The 17,185-nt window shown below is 46.9% G+C and overlaps 1 protein-coding gene across 1 annotated transcript in view; it reads right to left on the bottom strand.

The window, feature by feature from the left end:
• PTPRQ (protein tyrosine phosphatase receptor type Q) overlaps nt 1-17,185 on the bottom strand; it is an 855,789-nt gene that overhangs the window by 440,055 nt on the left and 398,549 nt on the right. The window contains exon 26 of the mRNA XM_075342420.1: nt 1,388-1,560. Coding sequence (XP_075198535.1) covers nt 1,388-1,560 — 173 coding nt within the window. The remainder of the gene's footprint in view (nt 1-1,387; nt 1,561-17,185) is intronic.

Below are 17,185 nucleotides of genomic sequence, written 5' to 3'. Positions count from 1 at the left end.
GTTCATTTTCAAAATCTCATTGGTCGTTGTGGACGTAGGTTGTTTGTCGTTCCTGAGGCAGCACACATCGCTACATGTGACACCCCGGGAACGACGAACAACAGCTTACCTGCGTCCTCCGGCAACGAGGTGGGCATGTCGTTAATGCGGCTGCTCTCTGCCCCTTCGCTTCTATTGGTCGGCCGCTGTGTGACATCACTGTGATGGCGCACGAACCGCCCCCTTAGAAAAGAGGCTGTTCGCTGCCCACAGCGACGTCGAAGGGAAGGTAAGTACATGTGACGGGTGTTAGTGATATTGTGCGCCACGGGCAGCGATTTGCCCGTGACACACAAACGACGGGGGCGGGTGCTTTCACAAGCGACATCGCTAGCAATGTTGCTGCGTGTAAAGCCCCCTTAACTCTAAAGGGTGCTTTACACGCTGCGATATCGCTAATGATATATCGTCAGGGTCACGTCGTTAGTGACGCACATCCGGCGTCATTAGCGCCCCTCCTCTGGTATTGGGCGGCCGCTTAGTGATGCCGCTATGACGTCGCTGTGATGCCGAACACACCTCCCCCTTGAAGGAGGGATTGTTCGGCGGTCACAGCGATGTCGCTGAAAAGGTATGTGCGTGTGACGCTGCCGTAGCGATACTGTTCGCTACGGCAGCGATCACCAAATGTTGCACAAACAACGGGGGCGGGTGCTATCGCTAGCAATCGCTAGAGATGTTGCAGCGTGTAAAGTGCTCTTAACACCCTCCTTCATCAAGACCAACATGAACATTGCCAATCTTGATGAATCAGGGCCTCTGTGTTACTCTGTTGGGCATTTTGAGCAACTCATATTTCTTTTTTAGCTGTCATGGTCAGGTTTGGAGAACTGCAGCCAGTCCGAGCATTGTGGTCCGATTTCGGACTGATGTATACAATCTTTTGAGTGCACCCTATCTTCAGACGTCTAGAACGTTAGTCTAACTTTCTTAGAGACAGAAACAAACAAGAGAAGGAGGCAAATATTTCTACAACTAAAATATGTTTTTGGTTTTCATTACATTACTTTATATAGTGAAGTTCTAAAATGAATAACTATTGTACGGGCTGTGTGTTTTACAGGAAACAATACTTGATTTATGTTTTGTCTTTATTTTAACTTTGATGCCCCTAACAATCTTATCAGCACTTCTTTAATTGAAGTAAAAACAGGAAACACTTGTAGGTGTTGCTCTATACCAAGTAGGTGTAAATGAAGGAATAGGAGTCTCTTTCTTATCCTACAGAAGACACATAGATCAGACAAAGTGAGAAAACACTCAAAAAGCAATAAGTGATTACTAACTGTTCAATGCATACAGATAAGAGCACATTTTGAAGAATAGAAACCCCCCCCCCAGAAAATACCTTATATTTTCCTGTGAGAATTGTATTTTCGATGGCCATTGCTGTTTCTTTTACAAATGCTCTAACCCTGTATTGGGTAATGATGCCATTTGGTTGCTGAGGTCTTCTCCAGCTCACTGTTATAAAGTTGGCTTCCACTTGTTTAGCATTTAAATCCGATACAGCGCTGGGTACTTGAAAATATATATAAGAAAGTGATAGAAAGTTAGAAAACTTACAGTAATTAGCAAGTGTTATGCAATTTCCATAAAGCTTCTTCTAACCTGCACATGTAGAACACTTCTAGTACTGGTTATTGTCTAGTTAGGCTGGGTTTAGAAAGCCATATTGGGAATGGGATCAGTCGTAACTGCAAATTAAAAATGTGACTGTTTCAGTGTTCAGCTGTGTGATTATCTGCATTTTGAATGGGACTAGGAGCTGCCTTTACATTGCATACATTATTTGGGTCCTAAACAGTACATGCTGCAATTGTTTTCCAAGCAGACCACTTGGACATTTGGCACACCGGCCATAATGGGTCCATATGCTCTCTTTGTGCAGTCTGTGGAATATACGGAGGGCAAACAGACAAATGATATGCTCATCAGAACGAACCCATATTACAATGTTAATCTATTGTATCCAATTTAAATTGTGTATTGCATTGCCACTATAGTGTTAATATTAGACAAGGAGCAGAACAAGACATTTGGTGGTACCAGTTGATCAGGTGCCACTACCCATATGCCCAGATGTGCATCTGCACAACCCCCAATATAGTTGTGTACATCTAACTACATCAAACTACTTAAAGTGAATCTGTCTCCTCAGAAAACGCAGTTTACGTGCAGATATAGGGTCAATCTGCAGGTAAATATTGATAACTGATACCTATACTTGCGATTGACTTTAATGGTGACGGATCCGTTAACGGATGATCCAAAATGTGTCAACTGTTAGGGCCAACCTGTTAGTGCTCCATTTTTAGAAATGGACCAAAAACTCTGCATGTAGCACCTTTTTAAAAACGGATACAGATACGGATGTCTAACGGATCCGTTAGTGCATAATGGGAGTCAATGAGCAACGGATCAGTTAGGAATGCATCCGTTAGCCCATCCATTAGCGAATCCATTTCCCATTGACTACTATTATGCACTAATGGATCCGTTGCCCATAAATGCTATATAGCTACAATAGAATACAACAGAAGAAAATCTGTTAGGATTGGATAAATGATAAGGTACCGTCACACATAACGAGATCGCTAGTGAGATCGCAGCTGAGTCACGGTTTTCGTGACGCAGTAGAGATCCCGTTAGCGATCTTGTTATGTGTGACATCTACCAGTGATCAGACCCCTGCTGTGAGATCTCTCTAGTCGTTGCAGAATGGTCCAGGCCATTTTCTTCAAAGGCGATGTCCTGCTGGGCAGGACACATCGCTGTGTTTGACACTGTGTGACAGGATCACAGTGACTGCTGAGATCGTTATACAGGTCGCTACTGCGACCTGTATTGTTCCTGCATCACTGGTAAGGTCTGCCTGTGTGACATCTCACCTGCGACCTCCCAGCAACTTTCCTGCGATCCCTATCAGGTCGCATCGTTTTCGGGATCGCTGGTAAGTCCTTGTGTGTGACTGGGCCGATAAATAGATAGATAGATAGACAGACAGACAACAGCTGGATAGATAGAGAACAGATAACAAAAAAAGATATATATATATATATATAATAGATAGACCTGAGAAAGATAGATACAGTAGATAGATATTCATGTTATAAATAGGTAAGTAATAAACAAGTTATAGGGAGGTTGCTGGGAGCTATTTACAAAAAAATAAAGTGCAAGTGCTGGTTCGTATATAGCTACAACAGAATGTAAAAATTACCCTATGCTGAATATACGCATTGACTTGTGACAACCCCTCCAGTGAAGCTAACATGGAAAGTGTGTTATGGGTTTCCTTCTTGCATGGCACCATCAATTTCAGAGTAACTACCTACTGTGACTATGGCTCTGAACTTACAGTTTATCATTTAGTATTGAAATGTGTATATTCAGCATAGGGGAATCTTTACTAATAAGCACTGGCACTTTATTCTTTTACAAATAGCTCCCAACAATACTAAGAGGAGCTTTGACGTCATGCCTTATACCATCCCAGCTCTGTCGATTTTGTTGGAACTAGGAGAAACTCCTAAAAGGAACGCCGAGTTGGGCCTAAATGTGATTTTTTTTTTAAAGCTTTTATAACAGAATTCTAGCATGAAACGTTTGATGAATCGGGGCCTTAGAGTTTCTTATTAAAGAGAAAAAGATTTGGTTGGATGTTTCCAATAGATATCCAGGATACGGTATTCTCTGAAGATGAGCAGCAACTGAGATATTTGGAGCACCATTTCTATACATAGATCCATTATTTTTAGCTAAATGAAGAAGCATGTTAATGTGGGAATCATTTGATATCAGTTTTCTAATGTAAAAGTGTTAAACACTGTATGTTCACTGAGGTAGATTTAGAATAAGATACAATGCTCTAACTAGTTCCCTAACCTAATTTTGTCTCTTTGAGATCTCAGCAGGGAGAAAAATTTGAGTAACAAGTGTCTGACTCCTTACACATCTCCTTATGTTCTGCCCAGGAAGTGTTCTCCTAAGACCTCCTAGGTTCACAGCCCACATGGGAGAATGGACATACACACAGTATCTACATGAAACAGAAAACTTGTTTTTTGTCTATAGGCACTATTGTTATAACATATAACATTCATGCTATTAAAAGATTTTTTCAGATGCCAGTGTGAATCTGCTGCATTTTTTCTTTTTACATATTTTTTAATAGTAAAAAGTCCTGCATGTAACCATGATTTCCCAAATCAAATAACATAGATGTAATGCTGCAATAGAGAATATCACAGGTCTTAATCAGAACAATTAGAGAGTCTTTTGTTTGCACAGAGACTATTGACACTTAATTAAGCCATCACAAGTACAGTAGGCCTAAACTCGCCCTCCTTACAAGCTGCTAAGTCCATGAGACAGTGCTACTGCTATCACACTGAGTTGCCTACACAAAAAACACTTAATGATGTGTTAAGTTCCACCCTGCACCTTGCGAGGGGAAACAAAGGTGTCAATGCTAATCACCACAGTAGTGAACAAAGGTCAAAATCACACCATTATGTCACCTGACAAACAATTGAAAGCCTGGTCTAAAGTGCACGTCCGAATGCTGGCTACCAATATTACATCCATATATCCATGCTTATATATGGAATAATGACACCCCCCCCCCCCATGTAAATTAAAAGAATATAATAAGTCACCAGGGAGGTCAGGACCATAGTAAAACAAAAGGCAAGTTCTTTTATAGAGGTGAAAGAATTCCAAGTCATCTCAAGTTATGTTGTAATACTAATTTTGAAAATTGGAACACTAAAATTGAAATTGATTTGGAACACCATGAAGGAAAAGTTGTGGAGTTATGGAAATCATAGGATTGCCAGGGATAGTAACTGTCTCTCTGTCGCTCTCCTACTCCCTCTTTCCCACACTCTCATTCTCCATATCTGTCTGTCTCCCTCTTTGTCTGTCTCTATGTCTCTCTCTGTCTGTCTCTCTTCCTATCTGCCAGTCTCTGTCTGTCTCTGTCTGTCTCTCTATTCTTCCCTTTCTGTCTCTGTCTATTTCTCTGTCTCCCTCCCTGTCTGCCTCTCTCTCTGTCTCTCACTCTGTTTCTCTTGACCTCTGTCTCTCTCTTTTCCTGTCTGTCTCTCTATCTCTGTCTCTGTCTGTCTGGTTCTCTGTCTATCCATCTCTCTCTGTCTCTCTCTGTCACTCTCTCTCTGTTTCCCTCTCTGTCTGTCTTTCTCCCTGTCTGCCTCTCTCTCTGTGTGTCTCTGACTGTCTCTGTCTCCCTCTGTCTCTTGCTGTTTGTCTCTCTCTCTATCCATCTCTTATCCATCTCTCCATCATACTAACACATAAGCTTGTTATACTAGGAATGTCCTTCGTTGTCCATAGAAACCAGTCAGAGCTCCTATTAACCTATAGTTCTCAGCTACATTGACTTTAATGTAAGCAGGTTTTTTGGTGAATAACTAAAGTGCGGGGTTAAATTTTCTCCCCAAAACATATTCTATGACGTTCCCTGAGTTAAATGAGATGGCTGTGCAAAATGTTGTGATTGTACATGTGACGGTGAGTATTACTTTAGTGGACACACACACACACACACACACACACACACACACACACACACACACACACATATACTCACACATACATACACTCAGCTTTATATAATATATGGAGTATGAAAACCATGAGCAGACATAATTACAAGCCTTGGCATGCTGTCAGTGAGGATAATAATGATTGTCTGAGGAATTAATATGCTTAGGCATGCAAATAATCAAGATTTGTTGCTGGCAGGTCCATTTGCAATTGCCAATCAATATCACACCAGATGTATTAGTGTGCTTAGAATGAAGACTAGAATGGTCCAGCTGCCAAACGTTACTGTACACCCCACACCATAATTATGGGACTAGGAGGATACATTGCCTTGTGAAGACATCTGGGCCACCCCAGCAGCGGATTGAACCACTCGGATCCGGAGGTAGTGTCCGTTCGTGGCTCGAGGGTCTCTGGACCCGGGGGCTTAGGGGGTCACACTCTAAAGTAAAAGGGGAATATTTACAGGGGAGTTATAGTTCGTGACGCCACCCGTGGTGTGCGGTAACTGAGAGTACCACCACTGCCGTTGGTAGTACCCGGGGTGATGGAGTGGGGCAGCAAGGTGTTGTTGCCCTCCATGGGTAGGGGTAGGCCCTGGGACTCTGGATGGTGCTACTGGGTACCATGAAGGGGAAATCACTCAGGTACTCACTCAGCTAATAAGCAGATGCTGACAACCGGGTAAACCAAGCTGGGTGCAACTGTCTCTCAAAGAGGAGCTCGTCCGGGTCCTGTCCCCTGCAGTGCTGCCTGGTGATCCGTGACCTGCCTCCTGGCACAAAGTTTAAATTCACCATAGTGTCCCAGTAGTCTGGAACTTGCTGGGCCCCGCTCCCCACTGTGGCTAAGTGTGGGAGCCTGTTCTCAGGGCTCACGCTTGGGATTTTAGTGGGCTTCTTGTATGAAAGGCCCTATCCCCCTCGTTGCGCTATGGCCGCGATTCTGGTGCTAGTGGGAACAGTCCATAAAGGCTCCATTCTCCGCAGGTTAATTGCCGGATTGCCTGAAGCTTCTCCTCAACCTAGGGTTCGTATACCCCGCTGTGCCTTCGGTCCCAAACCGGTGATAGGACCAGGCTGTTGATCATCCCCTTTGACAGGTCCAGGCACCCAGCCTCAATCCCCTGCGACCGGAAGTCCGACTCCTCTAGGTCCAGACCACCGTCTGCAACCTAGTCAGCTTCTCCTGGGAGCCACTACTCCCAGCCTCCTCTGAGGTCTTCTCAGCTCGAGGGCTACCTCACTTCACCTCCTCCACTTTACTACTCCACTTCACTACTCTTCACTCCTCACCTTCCCTTCCTGACCCCTAGGTGGGCGACCCTATTCCGCTCAAGCCGCCCACTGGTGTGCCAGGTGGGTGTGGTGCAGGATTTCATTTGCTGTTGGAGGCAGCACTGTAAGATGGGGACCCAGAACCATGAGAGATTTGAATACTGCACTAAAGAGAAAGAGCGTGCATTTGCTCTGTAACGACCTGATAGTCCAGGGGCGTCACACATCTACATAGCATTGCCCATGTGGTCTCCCAACCAATCTCCATTTATCATTGCATCCAAGACAAAACTGGGACTCATCACTGTGGACAACAGACTTTCTCTCCAGCCTTTATTGTGCCATTCCATTCTCCGTTTTCCATCTGGAAATCATGTGGGAAACAGCATAAGTAGGTCTTTAAGAGGGAACATCATCCCTACTCTAGGGATTAGGCTGTGGATTGAGATATTGTATAGAAATTGGCCCACTCAAATCTTCATTCTAGGTACACTACAGCTCCATGTTATATTCATTTGGTTGTGGAACTAGTGATATGATTATTTCTCCAAAGTGTTTCATGAACTGTTTTTCAACAAAACAATTCCAGACGGACCAGTCTTTTCTCAATGCTTAGTGTGGCACACACAGATAAGCAATGCAAAGATTGAGTCAACTTCTCTCCTTTTTATCTAGTTTCAGGTGTGATTTTCATATTGCCCACATCTATTACTTGCCACAAGTGAATTTGAATGAACATCCCATAATTGAAACATAGTTATTTACCCCCAATTTTAGAAAAATGCAAAAAATTTTGTTCGGCTAATTTTTGTGTGAAATTATGTCCAATTTGCCATTTTCTATGTATTTTGTGTTGTTTTCATATACACAAAGGAAATAAATGTGTATAACAAAATGTAAAAAAAATTGTTTAAAAGAACAGAGAGTCCTCAGTGGTTGATACCTTTTAATGGCTAACTGAAAAGATGGTAATAATTGCAAGCTTTCGAGACATTACAATTGCAATTATTACCATCTTTTCAGTTAGCCATTAAAAGGTATCAACCACTGAGGACTCTCTGTTCTTTTAAACAATTTTTTTTATCTCTACTTGCTAACACGGTACAAAGATATATTTTACTTATAACAAAATGTATAACTGCAATAATTTTCTGGGAGATATACTTCATTTTCTGGAACAATGTCAAGGGTGCCAACACTTTCAGCCATGACTGCAATTCTTTTTACTGCACACTGGTACTTCTTTTTAAAGCTTAAAAGGATGAGTTTGGCCCATCCTTGATTTATGTTCTACAGTGGTATCAGGGTAACTATGGCTGAAAATGGAGACTGTGAATGAAGTGCTTTACCTTGTATTGTACTGGATAGTCTAAATCACAAGTTAATTATCAGATGTAAATGTAGTCTGTTGAAGTTCTGTAATAAACAAGAAATTAATCTGTTCTCGCTATTTTAAGCTGCAGCATTCACAGTAATAGAGTTGCAGTCCTACAAGGGAGGCATTGTTTTTTCAATTGCACAACCTGCAGGATACATTAGTCAGTCCTCACAGATAGGACACCTGGTATATACCCCCAATCTGACATGTGCATATCTCATCTATACTGATAGGACCTGAACAAGGGGCACTTGTAAAACATGTCTCAGTAGACCTGGGCCACCAATATATTGGTAATGACAGAACACTTATTATTTATGGTTTTCTTTTTTTAACTCATTTACTGCAAAAAGGAGTTGTTTACTGATTTTGGTCAAAATGTCCATTGAAAGACAGCCACTAGGTTCTCTTTTTTATAATTTGTGATTTTTTTTATGAGAGAATGCCTTGAACAGCTTCTCACCTGCTCAACAAAAGGTCAAGGCAGTCCCCTTAGGCGGGCTTTGCACACTACGACATCGCAGCCCGATGCTGCGATGCCGAGTGCGATAGTGCCCGCCCCCAGTCGCAGCAGCGATATGTGGTGATAGCTGGCGTAGCGAAAGTTATCACTACGCCAGCTTCACACACACACTCACCTGCCGTGCGACGTCCCTGTGGCCGGCGACCCGCCTCCTTGTTAAGGGGGCGGGTCGTTGCGGCGTCACTGCGACGTCACATGGCAGGCAGCCAATCAGAGCGGAGGGGCGGAGATGAGCAGGATGTAAACATCCTGCCCACCTCCTTCCTTCCGCATATCCTACGGAAGCCGCAGTGAGGCCGGTAGGAGACGTTCCTCGCTCCTGCGACTTCACACACAGCGATGTGTGATGCCGCAGGAGCGAGGAACAACATCGGACCGTCGCGTCGGCGTAATCATGGATTACGCCGACGCTGCACCGATGATACGATTACGACGCTTTTGCGCTCGTTAATCGTATCATCCAGCCTTTACACACTGCGATGTCGCATGCGATGCCGGAAGTGCGTCATTTTCAATTTGACCCCACCGACATCGCACCTGCGATGTCGCAGTGTGCAAAGTGCCCCTTAGTTTTCCAATGTCATCTATAAGAGTATGTGCACACAACGACTTTTACAGGCAGTGTCCAACAGAACTCCATCTGCAAGACTACCACAAAACTGTCACAAAAAAATGATGCACAATAATGTAAAATAGCCACTAAATTGTATAGTCTAAATATTAGAAAAAAAAAGGCTGCTGGCCACTACCAAAGATTCTAAAGGAAAAAACAGCTTCTCCTAGGAAAACCTTGATGGGTGTGCCAGCGTCTTAAAGACATCATGTGCACACACTCTCAAAGTGAAGATTAAAAGCATGTGGGCCTATTTTTCCAGAAAGTCTAGGTGGCATGCATGCAGAAGCAGCGAATCACTCAGACTCCTCTCTCCTTTTTCTGCATTTTTTTAATGGCATTTGACATACAACATCGCGGTATTGGTCTTGACATTGGACATCTTCTGCTGTGATGTCCAGGAGTAAAAAGGAGTTCTAAATTGAGGGTCTTTTTTTATATCTGGTCTGAGGTCTGTTTTAAAAGGATATATAATTTGTACTTTGTATTAATGTGTGAGTTTGATTTGCAGTCTGCATTAATTTGGGGTTCTAGTTATATATCTGTATAAATAGGAGTTTGTGGATTGTATGGTAGGTCTGCTATGGTGTCTGTATAAGGCTAATGCCGGCATCACACAGTACGATCTATCGTGCAATCGCACGAGCGATCGTACCAGCCCCTGTCGTTTGTGCGTCACGGGCAATTTGTTGCCTGTGTCGCACAAAGTCGTTAACCCCTGTCACACGCACTTACCTCCCAGACGACCTCGCTGTGGGCAGCGAACATCTTCTTCCTGAAGGGGGTTGGACGTTCGGTGTCACAGCGACGTCACACAGCGGCCGGCCAATAGAAGCGGAGGGGCGGAGATGAGCGGGACGTAACATCCCGCCCACCTCCTTCCTTCCGCATTGCCGGCGGGGTGCAGGTAAGGCCCGTTTCACACGTCAGTGAAAAACACAGACGTTTTTCACTGGCGTGTAAAACACGCACATGTCCCTGCGTGTGCCGTGAATCACGGCACACGTGGGTTGTCTAAGTGCAATCCGGGCTCCGTTCTCCGTGGCCCGTAATTGCACTTAGAAATCAACTCACCTGTGCCCGCTCCCGCTCTCCATGGTGCTGAATCCTCCCGCTGTGCAGCATCCGGCCGGCGCTGACCCCTGCAGCAGCTGCTTCTGGGTCGGCTGTGTCGTGCATCATTAATATGCGCGACAGTAATCAGCCGGCTTAGAAGCAGCAGGCTGCACGGGCTGCAGAGAGCGCGGCTGAAGCCGGGTGAGTAAAAATGTTTATTATTTTAAATGCACGTTTTTTTCTGGCACGTGTTTCATGGACCACACCACTGCGTGGTCCTTGGGACATCAGTGATACCAGAAAAAAATGGACATGCCTCCGTGCGGCAATCACGCACACGCGGGTACGCCGCACAGAGACACGTGCAGTGAAAAATCACTGACGTGTGAGCAGACCCATTCATTATAATGGGTCTGCGTATGTCAGTGATTCTGGTACGTTTAAAAAAAAGCACAAACGTACCAGAATCACTGACGTGTGAAAGGGGCCTAAGCTGCAGTTCATCGTTCCCGGGGTGTCACACGGAGCGACGCGTGCTGCCTCAGGAACGATGAACAACCGGAGCACAGAAGAAGAAACGACTTTTTGAAAATGAACGACGTGTCAACGAGCAACAATAAGGTGAGTATTTTTGCTCGTTCACCGTCACTCGTAGCTGTCACACGCTACGATATATCAAACGATGCTGGATGTGCGTCACTTACGACGTGACCCCGATGACATATAGCCCGATTTATCGTACCGTGTGATGCCGGCATAAGTTCACATGTCCTGTAGTCATCTGTTAGCATGGATCTGTTGGAAAACTGATTTCTGCTGGATCAGTTTTTTTAACATGTGAGTTTATGGACAACGTATCTGTCGCGGGCGGAGGAGGGGATGCTGCGCTCTCACACTGCTCGGGTCCGGCCGCGGATGCTGCGGCTGCCGCTACTGCTCGGTGGTGGCTCGAGCGGTGGGCCGGATCCCGGGGACTCGAGCGGCGCTCCTCGCCCGTGAGTGAAAAGGGGATTTGATTGGATGGTGGGGATTTGGTGATTGTCCGTGATGCCACCCACGGTTGTGGTGAAGTTGGTGACACCACCGCTGCTCTGGACGGGGATCCCGGGAGCGGTGACAGGGAGCAGCTTTGATGTTAGTTCTCCCCTCCGTGGGTAGGGGGTTGGTTGTCCCGGGGCTCGGTGATGGGGTAGGGATGGATGGCAGGCGTGTTACGGGGCCTGGTGAGGTGCAGGGTCGCGGGGGCAGTGCTGTGCCACACGGCACGGTGGTACTCACTCAGCCAATGATGAGGACACAGTTCTCGGTAAAACACACGGCTGGATGGACGGGTCCCACAGACGGCTGTGGTGTTGTTTCTCCCGGCAGGTTGATGGTGACTGCCTTTCCCTGCACCTGTGTACTGTAAACGGTTCCAATGGGTTCCCACCGGTAACCCGCTCCCCAGCTTGGATGGGAGCTGAAGGAGCCCCTTTTGCCCGCAGGCTCTGGCCCTGGGAACGATAGCCTTGGCGGTGGCTGTGTTTCCCTCTCACGGTTGGACTGTTGCCTTCTGTCGGGACTTGGCTGCTGGGAAACCCAGGAGGTTCCCTTCGCTGACGGATTTGACAAATTCACGGCGACTCCTAGCCTTGCCGGGGTCCGTAAGCCCCTGCCAGATGGTGCTGACTTCTCTTTGTGTACCGGTCCAGTACCGCCGGGCCACTGCCCGTCCACGGTCCTTACGGTAGACTCTGATAGGCCACTCCTGCAGACGGTCACCACCGTCTGTCAACCTTGCTGATCCGTCCGGGCCACACACCCGGACCATCTTCAGTCTGCTCCTCTACCACTTTCCTTTCTCTCACTTTCCACTCTCAAACTGAACTCTCTCCACTCCTCAATTCATCTGCCTGCTTTTCCCGCCTCCAGGACTGTGAACTCCTCGGTGGGTGGGGCCAACCGCCTGGCCCACCACCTGGTGTAGACATCAGCCCCTGGAGGAAGGCAACAAGGGTTTGTGTCTGACTTTGGTGTGCCTGACCGGGAGTGTGGGGTGTGTGGGTGTTGTTCTCTGTGGCCCCTGGCTTGTCCAGGGCGCCACATATCCATTAACTGATTGCTATTTAGACAACCGTTGTACTGGCATTTGTAACAGATCCATTGTTTTCTTAATGGATCCTTTACAAATAGACAATAAATAGCAATCCGCTAATGGATCCTTTGTCCATAGATTACATATGTTAAAAATGGATACGACTGACATCCACTATTTAACAACGGGGCAAAAAGTTGTTTTTGCACACCTTTTTGCAAACAGATTTCTAACGGATCAATGATAATGGATGACTACAGGACATGTAAACCCAGCCTAAATGAGTTGTGTAATTTGGAATCTATATATAGGAGGGTCAGATGGCAAATATATAAATGGTAGATTTGGTTGGGAGTGGTTTGCTCTGGGTTTGGTATTAAGTGGGTTTCTGTTGTGAGGTTTATATAAGTTATTATCTGGTCTGAGGTTTTATACCCGCAGATAAAGCTGTTTGGGCTAAACAAACATTGAGGTCTCCTGCTAATGTGGCGCCCTGGACTAGCCAGGTCGTCACAGGTACTACAACATACACCCCCACCCTGAGACAGGCACATCAGCCAGACACAAAATCCTTGTTGCCTCCCTCCAGGGGCTGATGTCCACACCAGGTGGGGTGGAGCCAGGCGGTTGGCCCCACCCACTGAGGAGTTCACAGTCCTGGAGGCGGGAAAAGGGAGTCAGAGGAGTTGAGTTAGGGAAGTGAAGGAGTAAGGAGTGAAGTAGAAGTAGAGGAGCAAACTGACCGTGTCCAGGTGTGTCGCCCAGGCACCAAGAGCAAGGTTGGCAGACAGTGGTGGCCGTCTGCAGGGGAGGCAGATCAACGTGGAACCGTAGGACCGGGGATGGGCGGTGGCCCGCCGGTACCGAACCGGGGAGCGAAGTGAAGCCAGCACATACAGGCAGGGCCTACGGAACCCAACCAGGCTTGGAGTCGCCATTAGAGGTCAAATCCATCAGTGACCGGAACCCCAGGGGTTTCCTAACAGCCAAGACCAGATTGAAGGCAACCGTCCAACCAACAGAAGGAAATACAGCTACCGCCACAGCTAGAGTTCCAAGGGCCAGAGCCTGCAGGTAAAAGAGCTCCTCCGGCACATATATACGCTGGGGAGCGGGTTACCGGTGGGAATCCATCGGGACCGAACATACACAAATGTGCAGGGAAAGGCAGCCACCACTAACCGTCCAGTAGAAGCCACAGCAGCCGGCTGCGGGACCCGTCCATCCAGCCGTTTGGTTTACCAGAGACTTTGCGTACATTTGTGGCTGAGTGAGTACAACCGTGCCGTCCGGCACCGCGCTGCGCAGTCCAGGCGACCCTGCCCCTGCAACCCTGCACCCATCCAACCCGGCCTCCCCGTCATCTCACCGGGCCCCGGGACCACCAACCACTACCCACGGAGGGGGAAAACAACATCCCAGCTGCTCCCTGTCATCGCTCCCAGGATCCCCTTCACCAGCAGCGGTGGTGCCCAACCTCACCACAACCCGTGGGTGGCGTCAGGGACCAAATCCCCAAACCAAGCTACCCCCTTTCACTCACGGGTGAGGAGCGCCGCTCGAGTCCCCAGATCCGGCCCACCGCTCGAGCCACTGAGCAGCTATCGCAGCAGCGCCGGACCCGAGCGTTAGCGAGCGCAGCACAGCGGCGTCCTTCCCCGCTCGCGATAACTTGGCATCACGAACAGAATCTTACCGTTCTGCTGGTTGGTAGAAGTGCGCCTTGTGCCCCGCCGGCGGTGTCCGGCCGAAAAATTTCAGAATCCGCCATCTTGGGGGCAAAGATTTTCCCGCTCGAGCGTCTTCTCGAGCAGTGGAGGCGCGAAAGCCGAAGCCCCGCCCCTGAAGAGGAGGTGCCGAGAAAAGACCAATGGGGGCGGTAACAAGATGTCCGCGCCCGACGAAGCCACTGGAGGAGTGGCGGTCGCAGCCGCAGCGGCATGTAACTAGCGCTGCAGCGTGCAGGGACACCAGGACTCTGCTGAAAAATGTTCCTGGATCCAGCCGCAAGATGTGCCAGGAGCTCCCGGCCCAAGTCCACTTCATGCTGGCGCCTGGCCACAACCGTTTGGGCATCCGAAGTGGAGGTGGTCTCAGAGGAGCGGGTAAGCGACCCACGCCCCTATGTCCCTGAGGGAACGGCCACTGCGTCTGAGGTGCCCGGCCTGCTACCATCCACTACGCCACCTCCCTTACTGCCCATGCCCGCGGCCACCGCCCCGACCGACCCGTTACACCACCGGGCCCCGGGACCACCAACCCCTACCCACGGAGGGGGAAAACAACATCCCAGCTGCTTCCTGCCATCGCTGCCGGGATCCCCGTCACCAGCAGCGGCGGTGCCCAACCTCACCACAACCCATGGGTGGCGTTAGGGACCAAATTCCCAAACCAAGCTACCCCCTTTCACTCACGGGCGAGGAGCACCGCTCGAGTCCCCGGATCCGGCCCACCGCTCGAGCCACCGAGCAGCCATCGCAGCAGCGCCGGACCCAAGCGTTAGCGAGCGCAGCGCAGCGGCGTCCTTCCCCGCCCGCGACACTAATATTATACAATTTAAATAACAATGGGTATGAGGATTATTCCTTTGTTGTATTTTCCCGAAAGGTTGAAATTGTATGTTTAATAGTCACTTGTTGCTATTCTAACAGTATCTACTATTACATATGATTGTGTGATGATTATTTGAAGTGTTTGATTATTTGAAGTAACTTTTTTGTCATGTTAAAAATACATCAAATGTGTAGATTGTTAAACCTTTAGGATTAATAAGATTTTTGTACAATTTTGGAATTACTCTTTTCCTTGCTGTATCCCTGTGCTTTTTTTTTTTTTTAGAATTATTTGATAAAGCTATTTTTATTTTAGCTTACTAGTGGGTCTGATTTCCCTTTCTGTAGGATGTGTGTTAAATATTTGTCTTAGCATATAATATCGTATAGAAGTATAGCTAGGTCATCAATAGCAGATCAGTGTGGGTGTGACCTGGTACCCCCACTGATCAGCTGCATATGAAAATACCCTATTTCCTCAAAAACAAGACACTGACTTATTTTTTTTTTGCCGTGAAAAAAGCACTAGATCTTATATTCAGGGGAGGATTTATTCTCGGGGAAACATGGTTGGGGGTACGTTTACCCCCCAAAAAATGCAGATCCCCCTTCCCAGGATCGTTATACTTACCAGATCTCGATGTCTACATGGCTCCCATGCTGCTTCCCTTGCATCTAGCCGACACTCACACATCATATCGCGCACACACAAACACACACACACACACACACACATTAGATCGCATACACACAGACACTCATGCATCAGATCGCATACACACATATACACACACACGCACACACACTCATGAGATCGCACTTACAATCGCGTGCGCACACACTCACCACATCTGGTGATACCACTTGCTTCCAGCCAGCAGGGTACTCTCTGCTCTCTTGTCTCTATGATGAGATCTATACCTGGGTCGTCCATGCGTTCCACCCACAGGTCCTGGTACTCCACTGCACAGTGTCCCAGATCCTTACTGTATGCCGCCCAGAAGCAATCGATATCGCTGGATGTGGTAAGTGTGTGTGTGCGCAATCTGATGTGTGATTGTGTGTGTGTGCGATCTCATGTGTGTGTGTGTGATCTGATGTGTGTGTGCGTGCGCGCGTAATCTCGTGTGTGTGTGTGTGTGTGTGATCTGATGTGTGTGGGTGTGGTTCCGCCGCAGGTCCTTAATGTGTTCCACTGCTCCGGATCAGTGTCTAGTGAGTATGATTGCGGGGCCTTCTGTCTTCCTTCTTCTCTCTTTTCGGGTGTCTGCTTTCTATAATGAAGTGTTCTGTAGTATTCTTTAACTTTTTTAGCTGCATGGACACTTCATTATTGAACCGCGACTAGGTCTTATTTTTGGGGTAGGTCTTATATTTAAGCCTTGCTGAAAACTCCTGCTAGACTTTATTTTTGGGGTAGGTCTTATTTTTGGGGAAACACAGTAGGAGCTGATCTGAAGGTTACATCTGACAACTCCTGGCACTATTAACAGCTGATCAGTGTGGTGCTGGACCCCTACCGATCTGATATTGACAATGTTTTTTAGATAGGTCATCAATATTATGTGCCTAGACCTCCCCTTTAAGTGTTAGGAGCATGGTGTGGTTATCATAGCTAGTCTGTATTATTCTAATATGCCATTCCCTTCGTCTATAATAGCTGTAAAAATGAGGCTTTGTCTGAGGTTTTTATTTTTAGTAGTAGTAGTAGTAGTAGTAGTATTTTATTTATTATTTTATTATGAGTCTACATTTATTTAGGCAAACTGGCTGATTGTGATTATTTAGGTGGTGTAATGCATGTATTTATTGAGGGGTCTGATGTGTGGAGTAGATAGATTCACTCTGTGAGTGTAATGAAGAGGTCATGTACTATTTGTGATTGCAATTTTGTTGAGAGCATGCAATGTAAATGAGAGGCGCATAAGGCCATAGTGCACCGCTTTGTACTCCACTGTGATTCTCCATGATGTCTGTTTCAATACCTTGGCAAATATAAATTGTGAAGACTTAACTTTCCAACAATGTTATATACTGTACATAGCGCAATGATCAATAAGTGCCAAATATACAATTTACTAAGTGGCAATGCCCTCAGCATG

The sequence above is a fragment of the Anomaloglossus baeobatrachus genome, chromosome 4 (genome assembly GCF_048569485.1).
Source record: "Anomaloglossus baeobatrachus isolate aAnoBae1 chromosome 4, aAnoBae1.hap1, whole genome shotgun sequence".
NCBI classification, from domain to species: Eukaryota; Metazoa; Chordata; class Amphibia; order Anura; family Aromobatidae; genus Anomaloglossus; species Anomaloglossus baeobatrachus.
The sequence above is the reverse complement of the archived record's forward strand: the minus strand, read 5'-3'. Positions and strand labels throughout refer to the sequence as shown.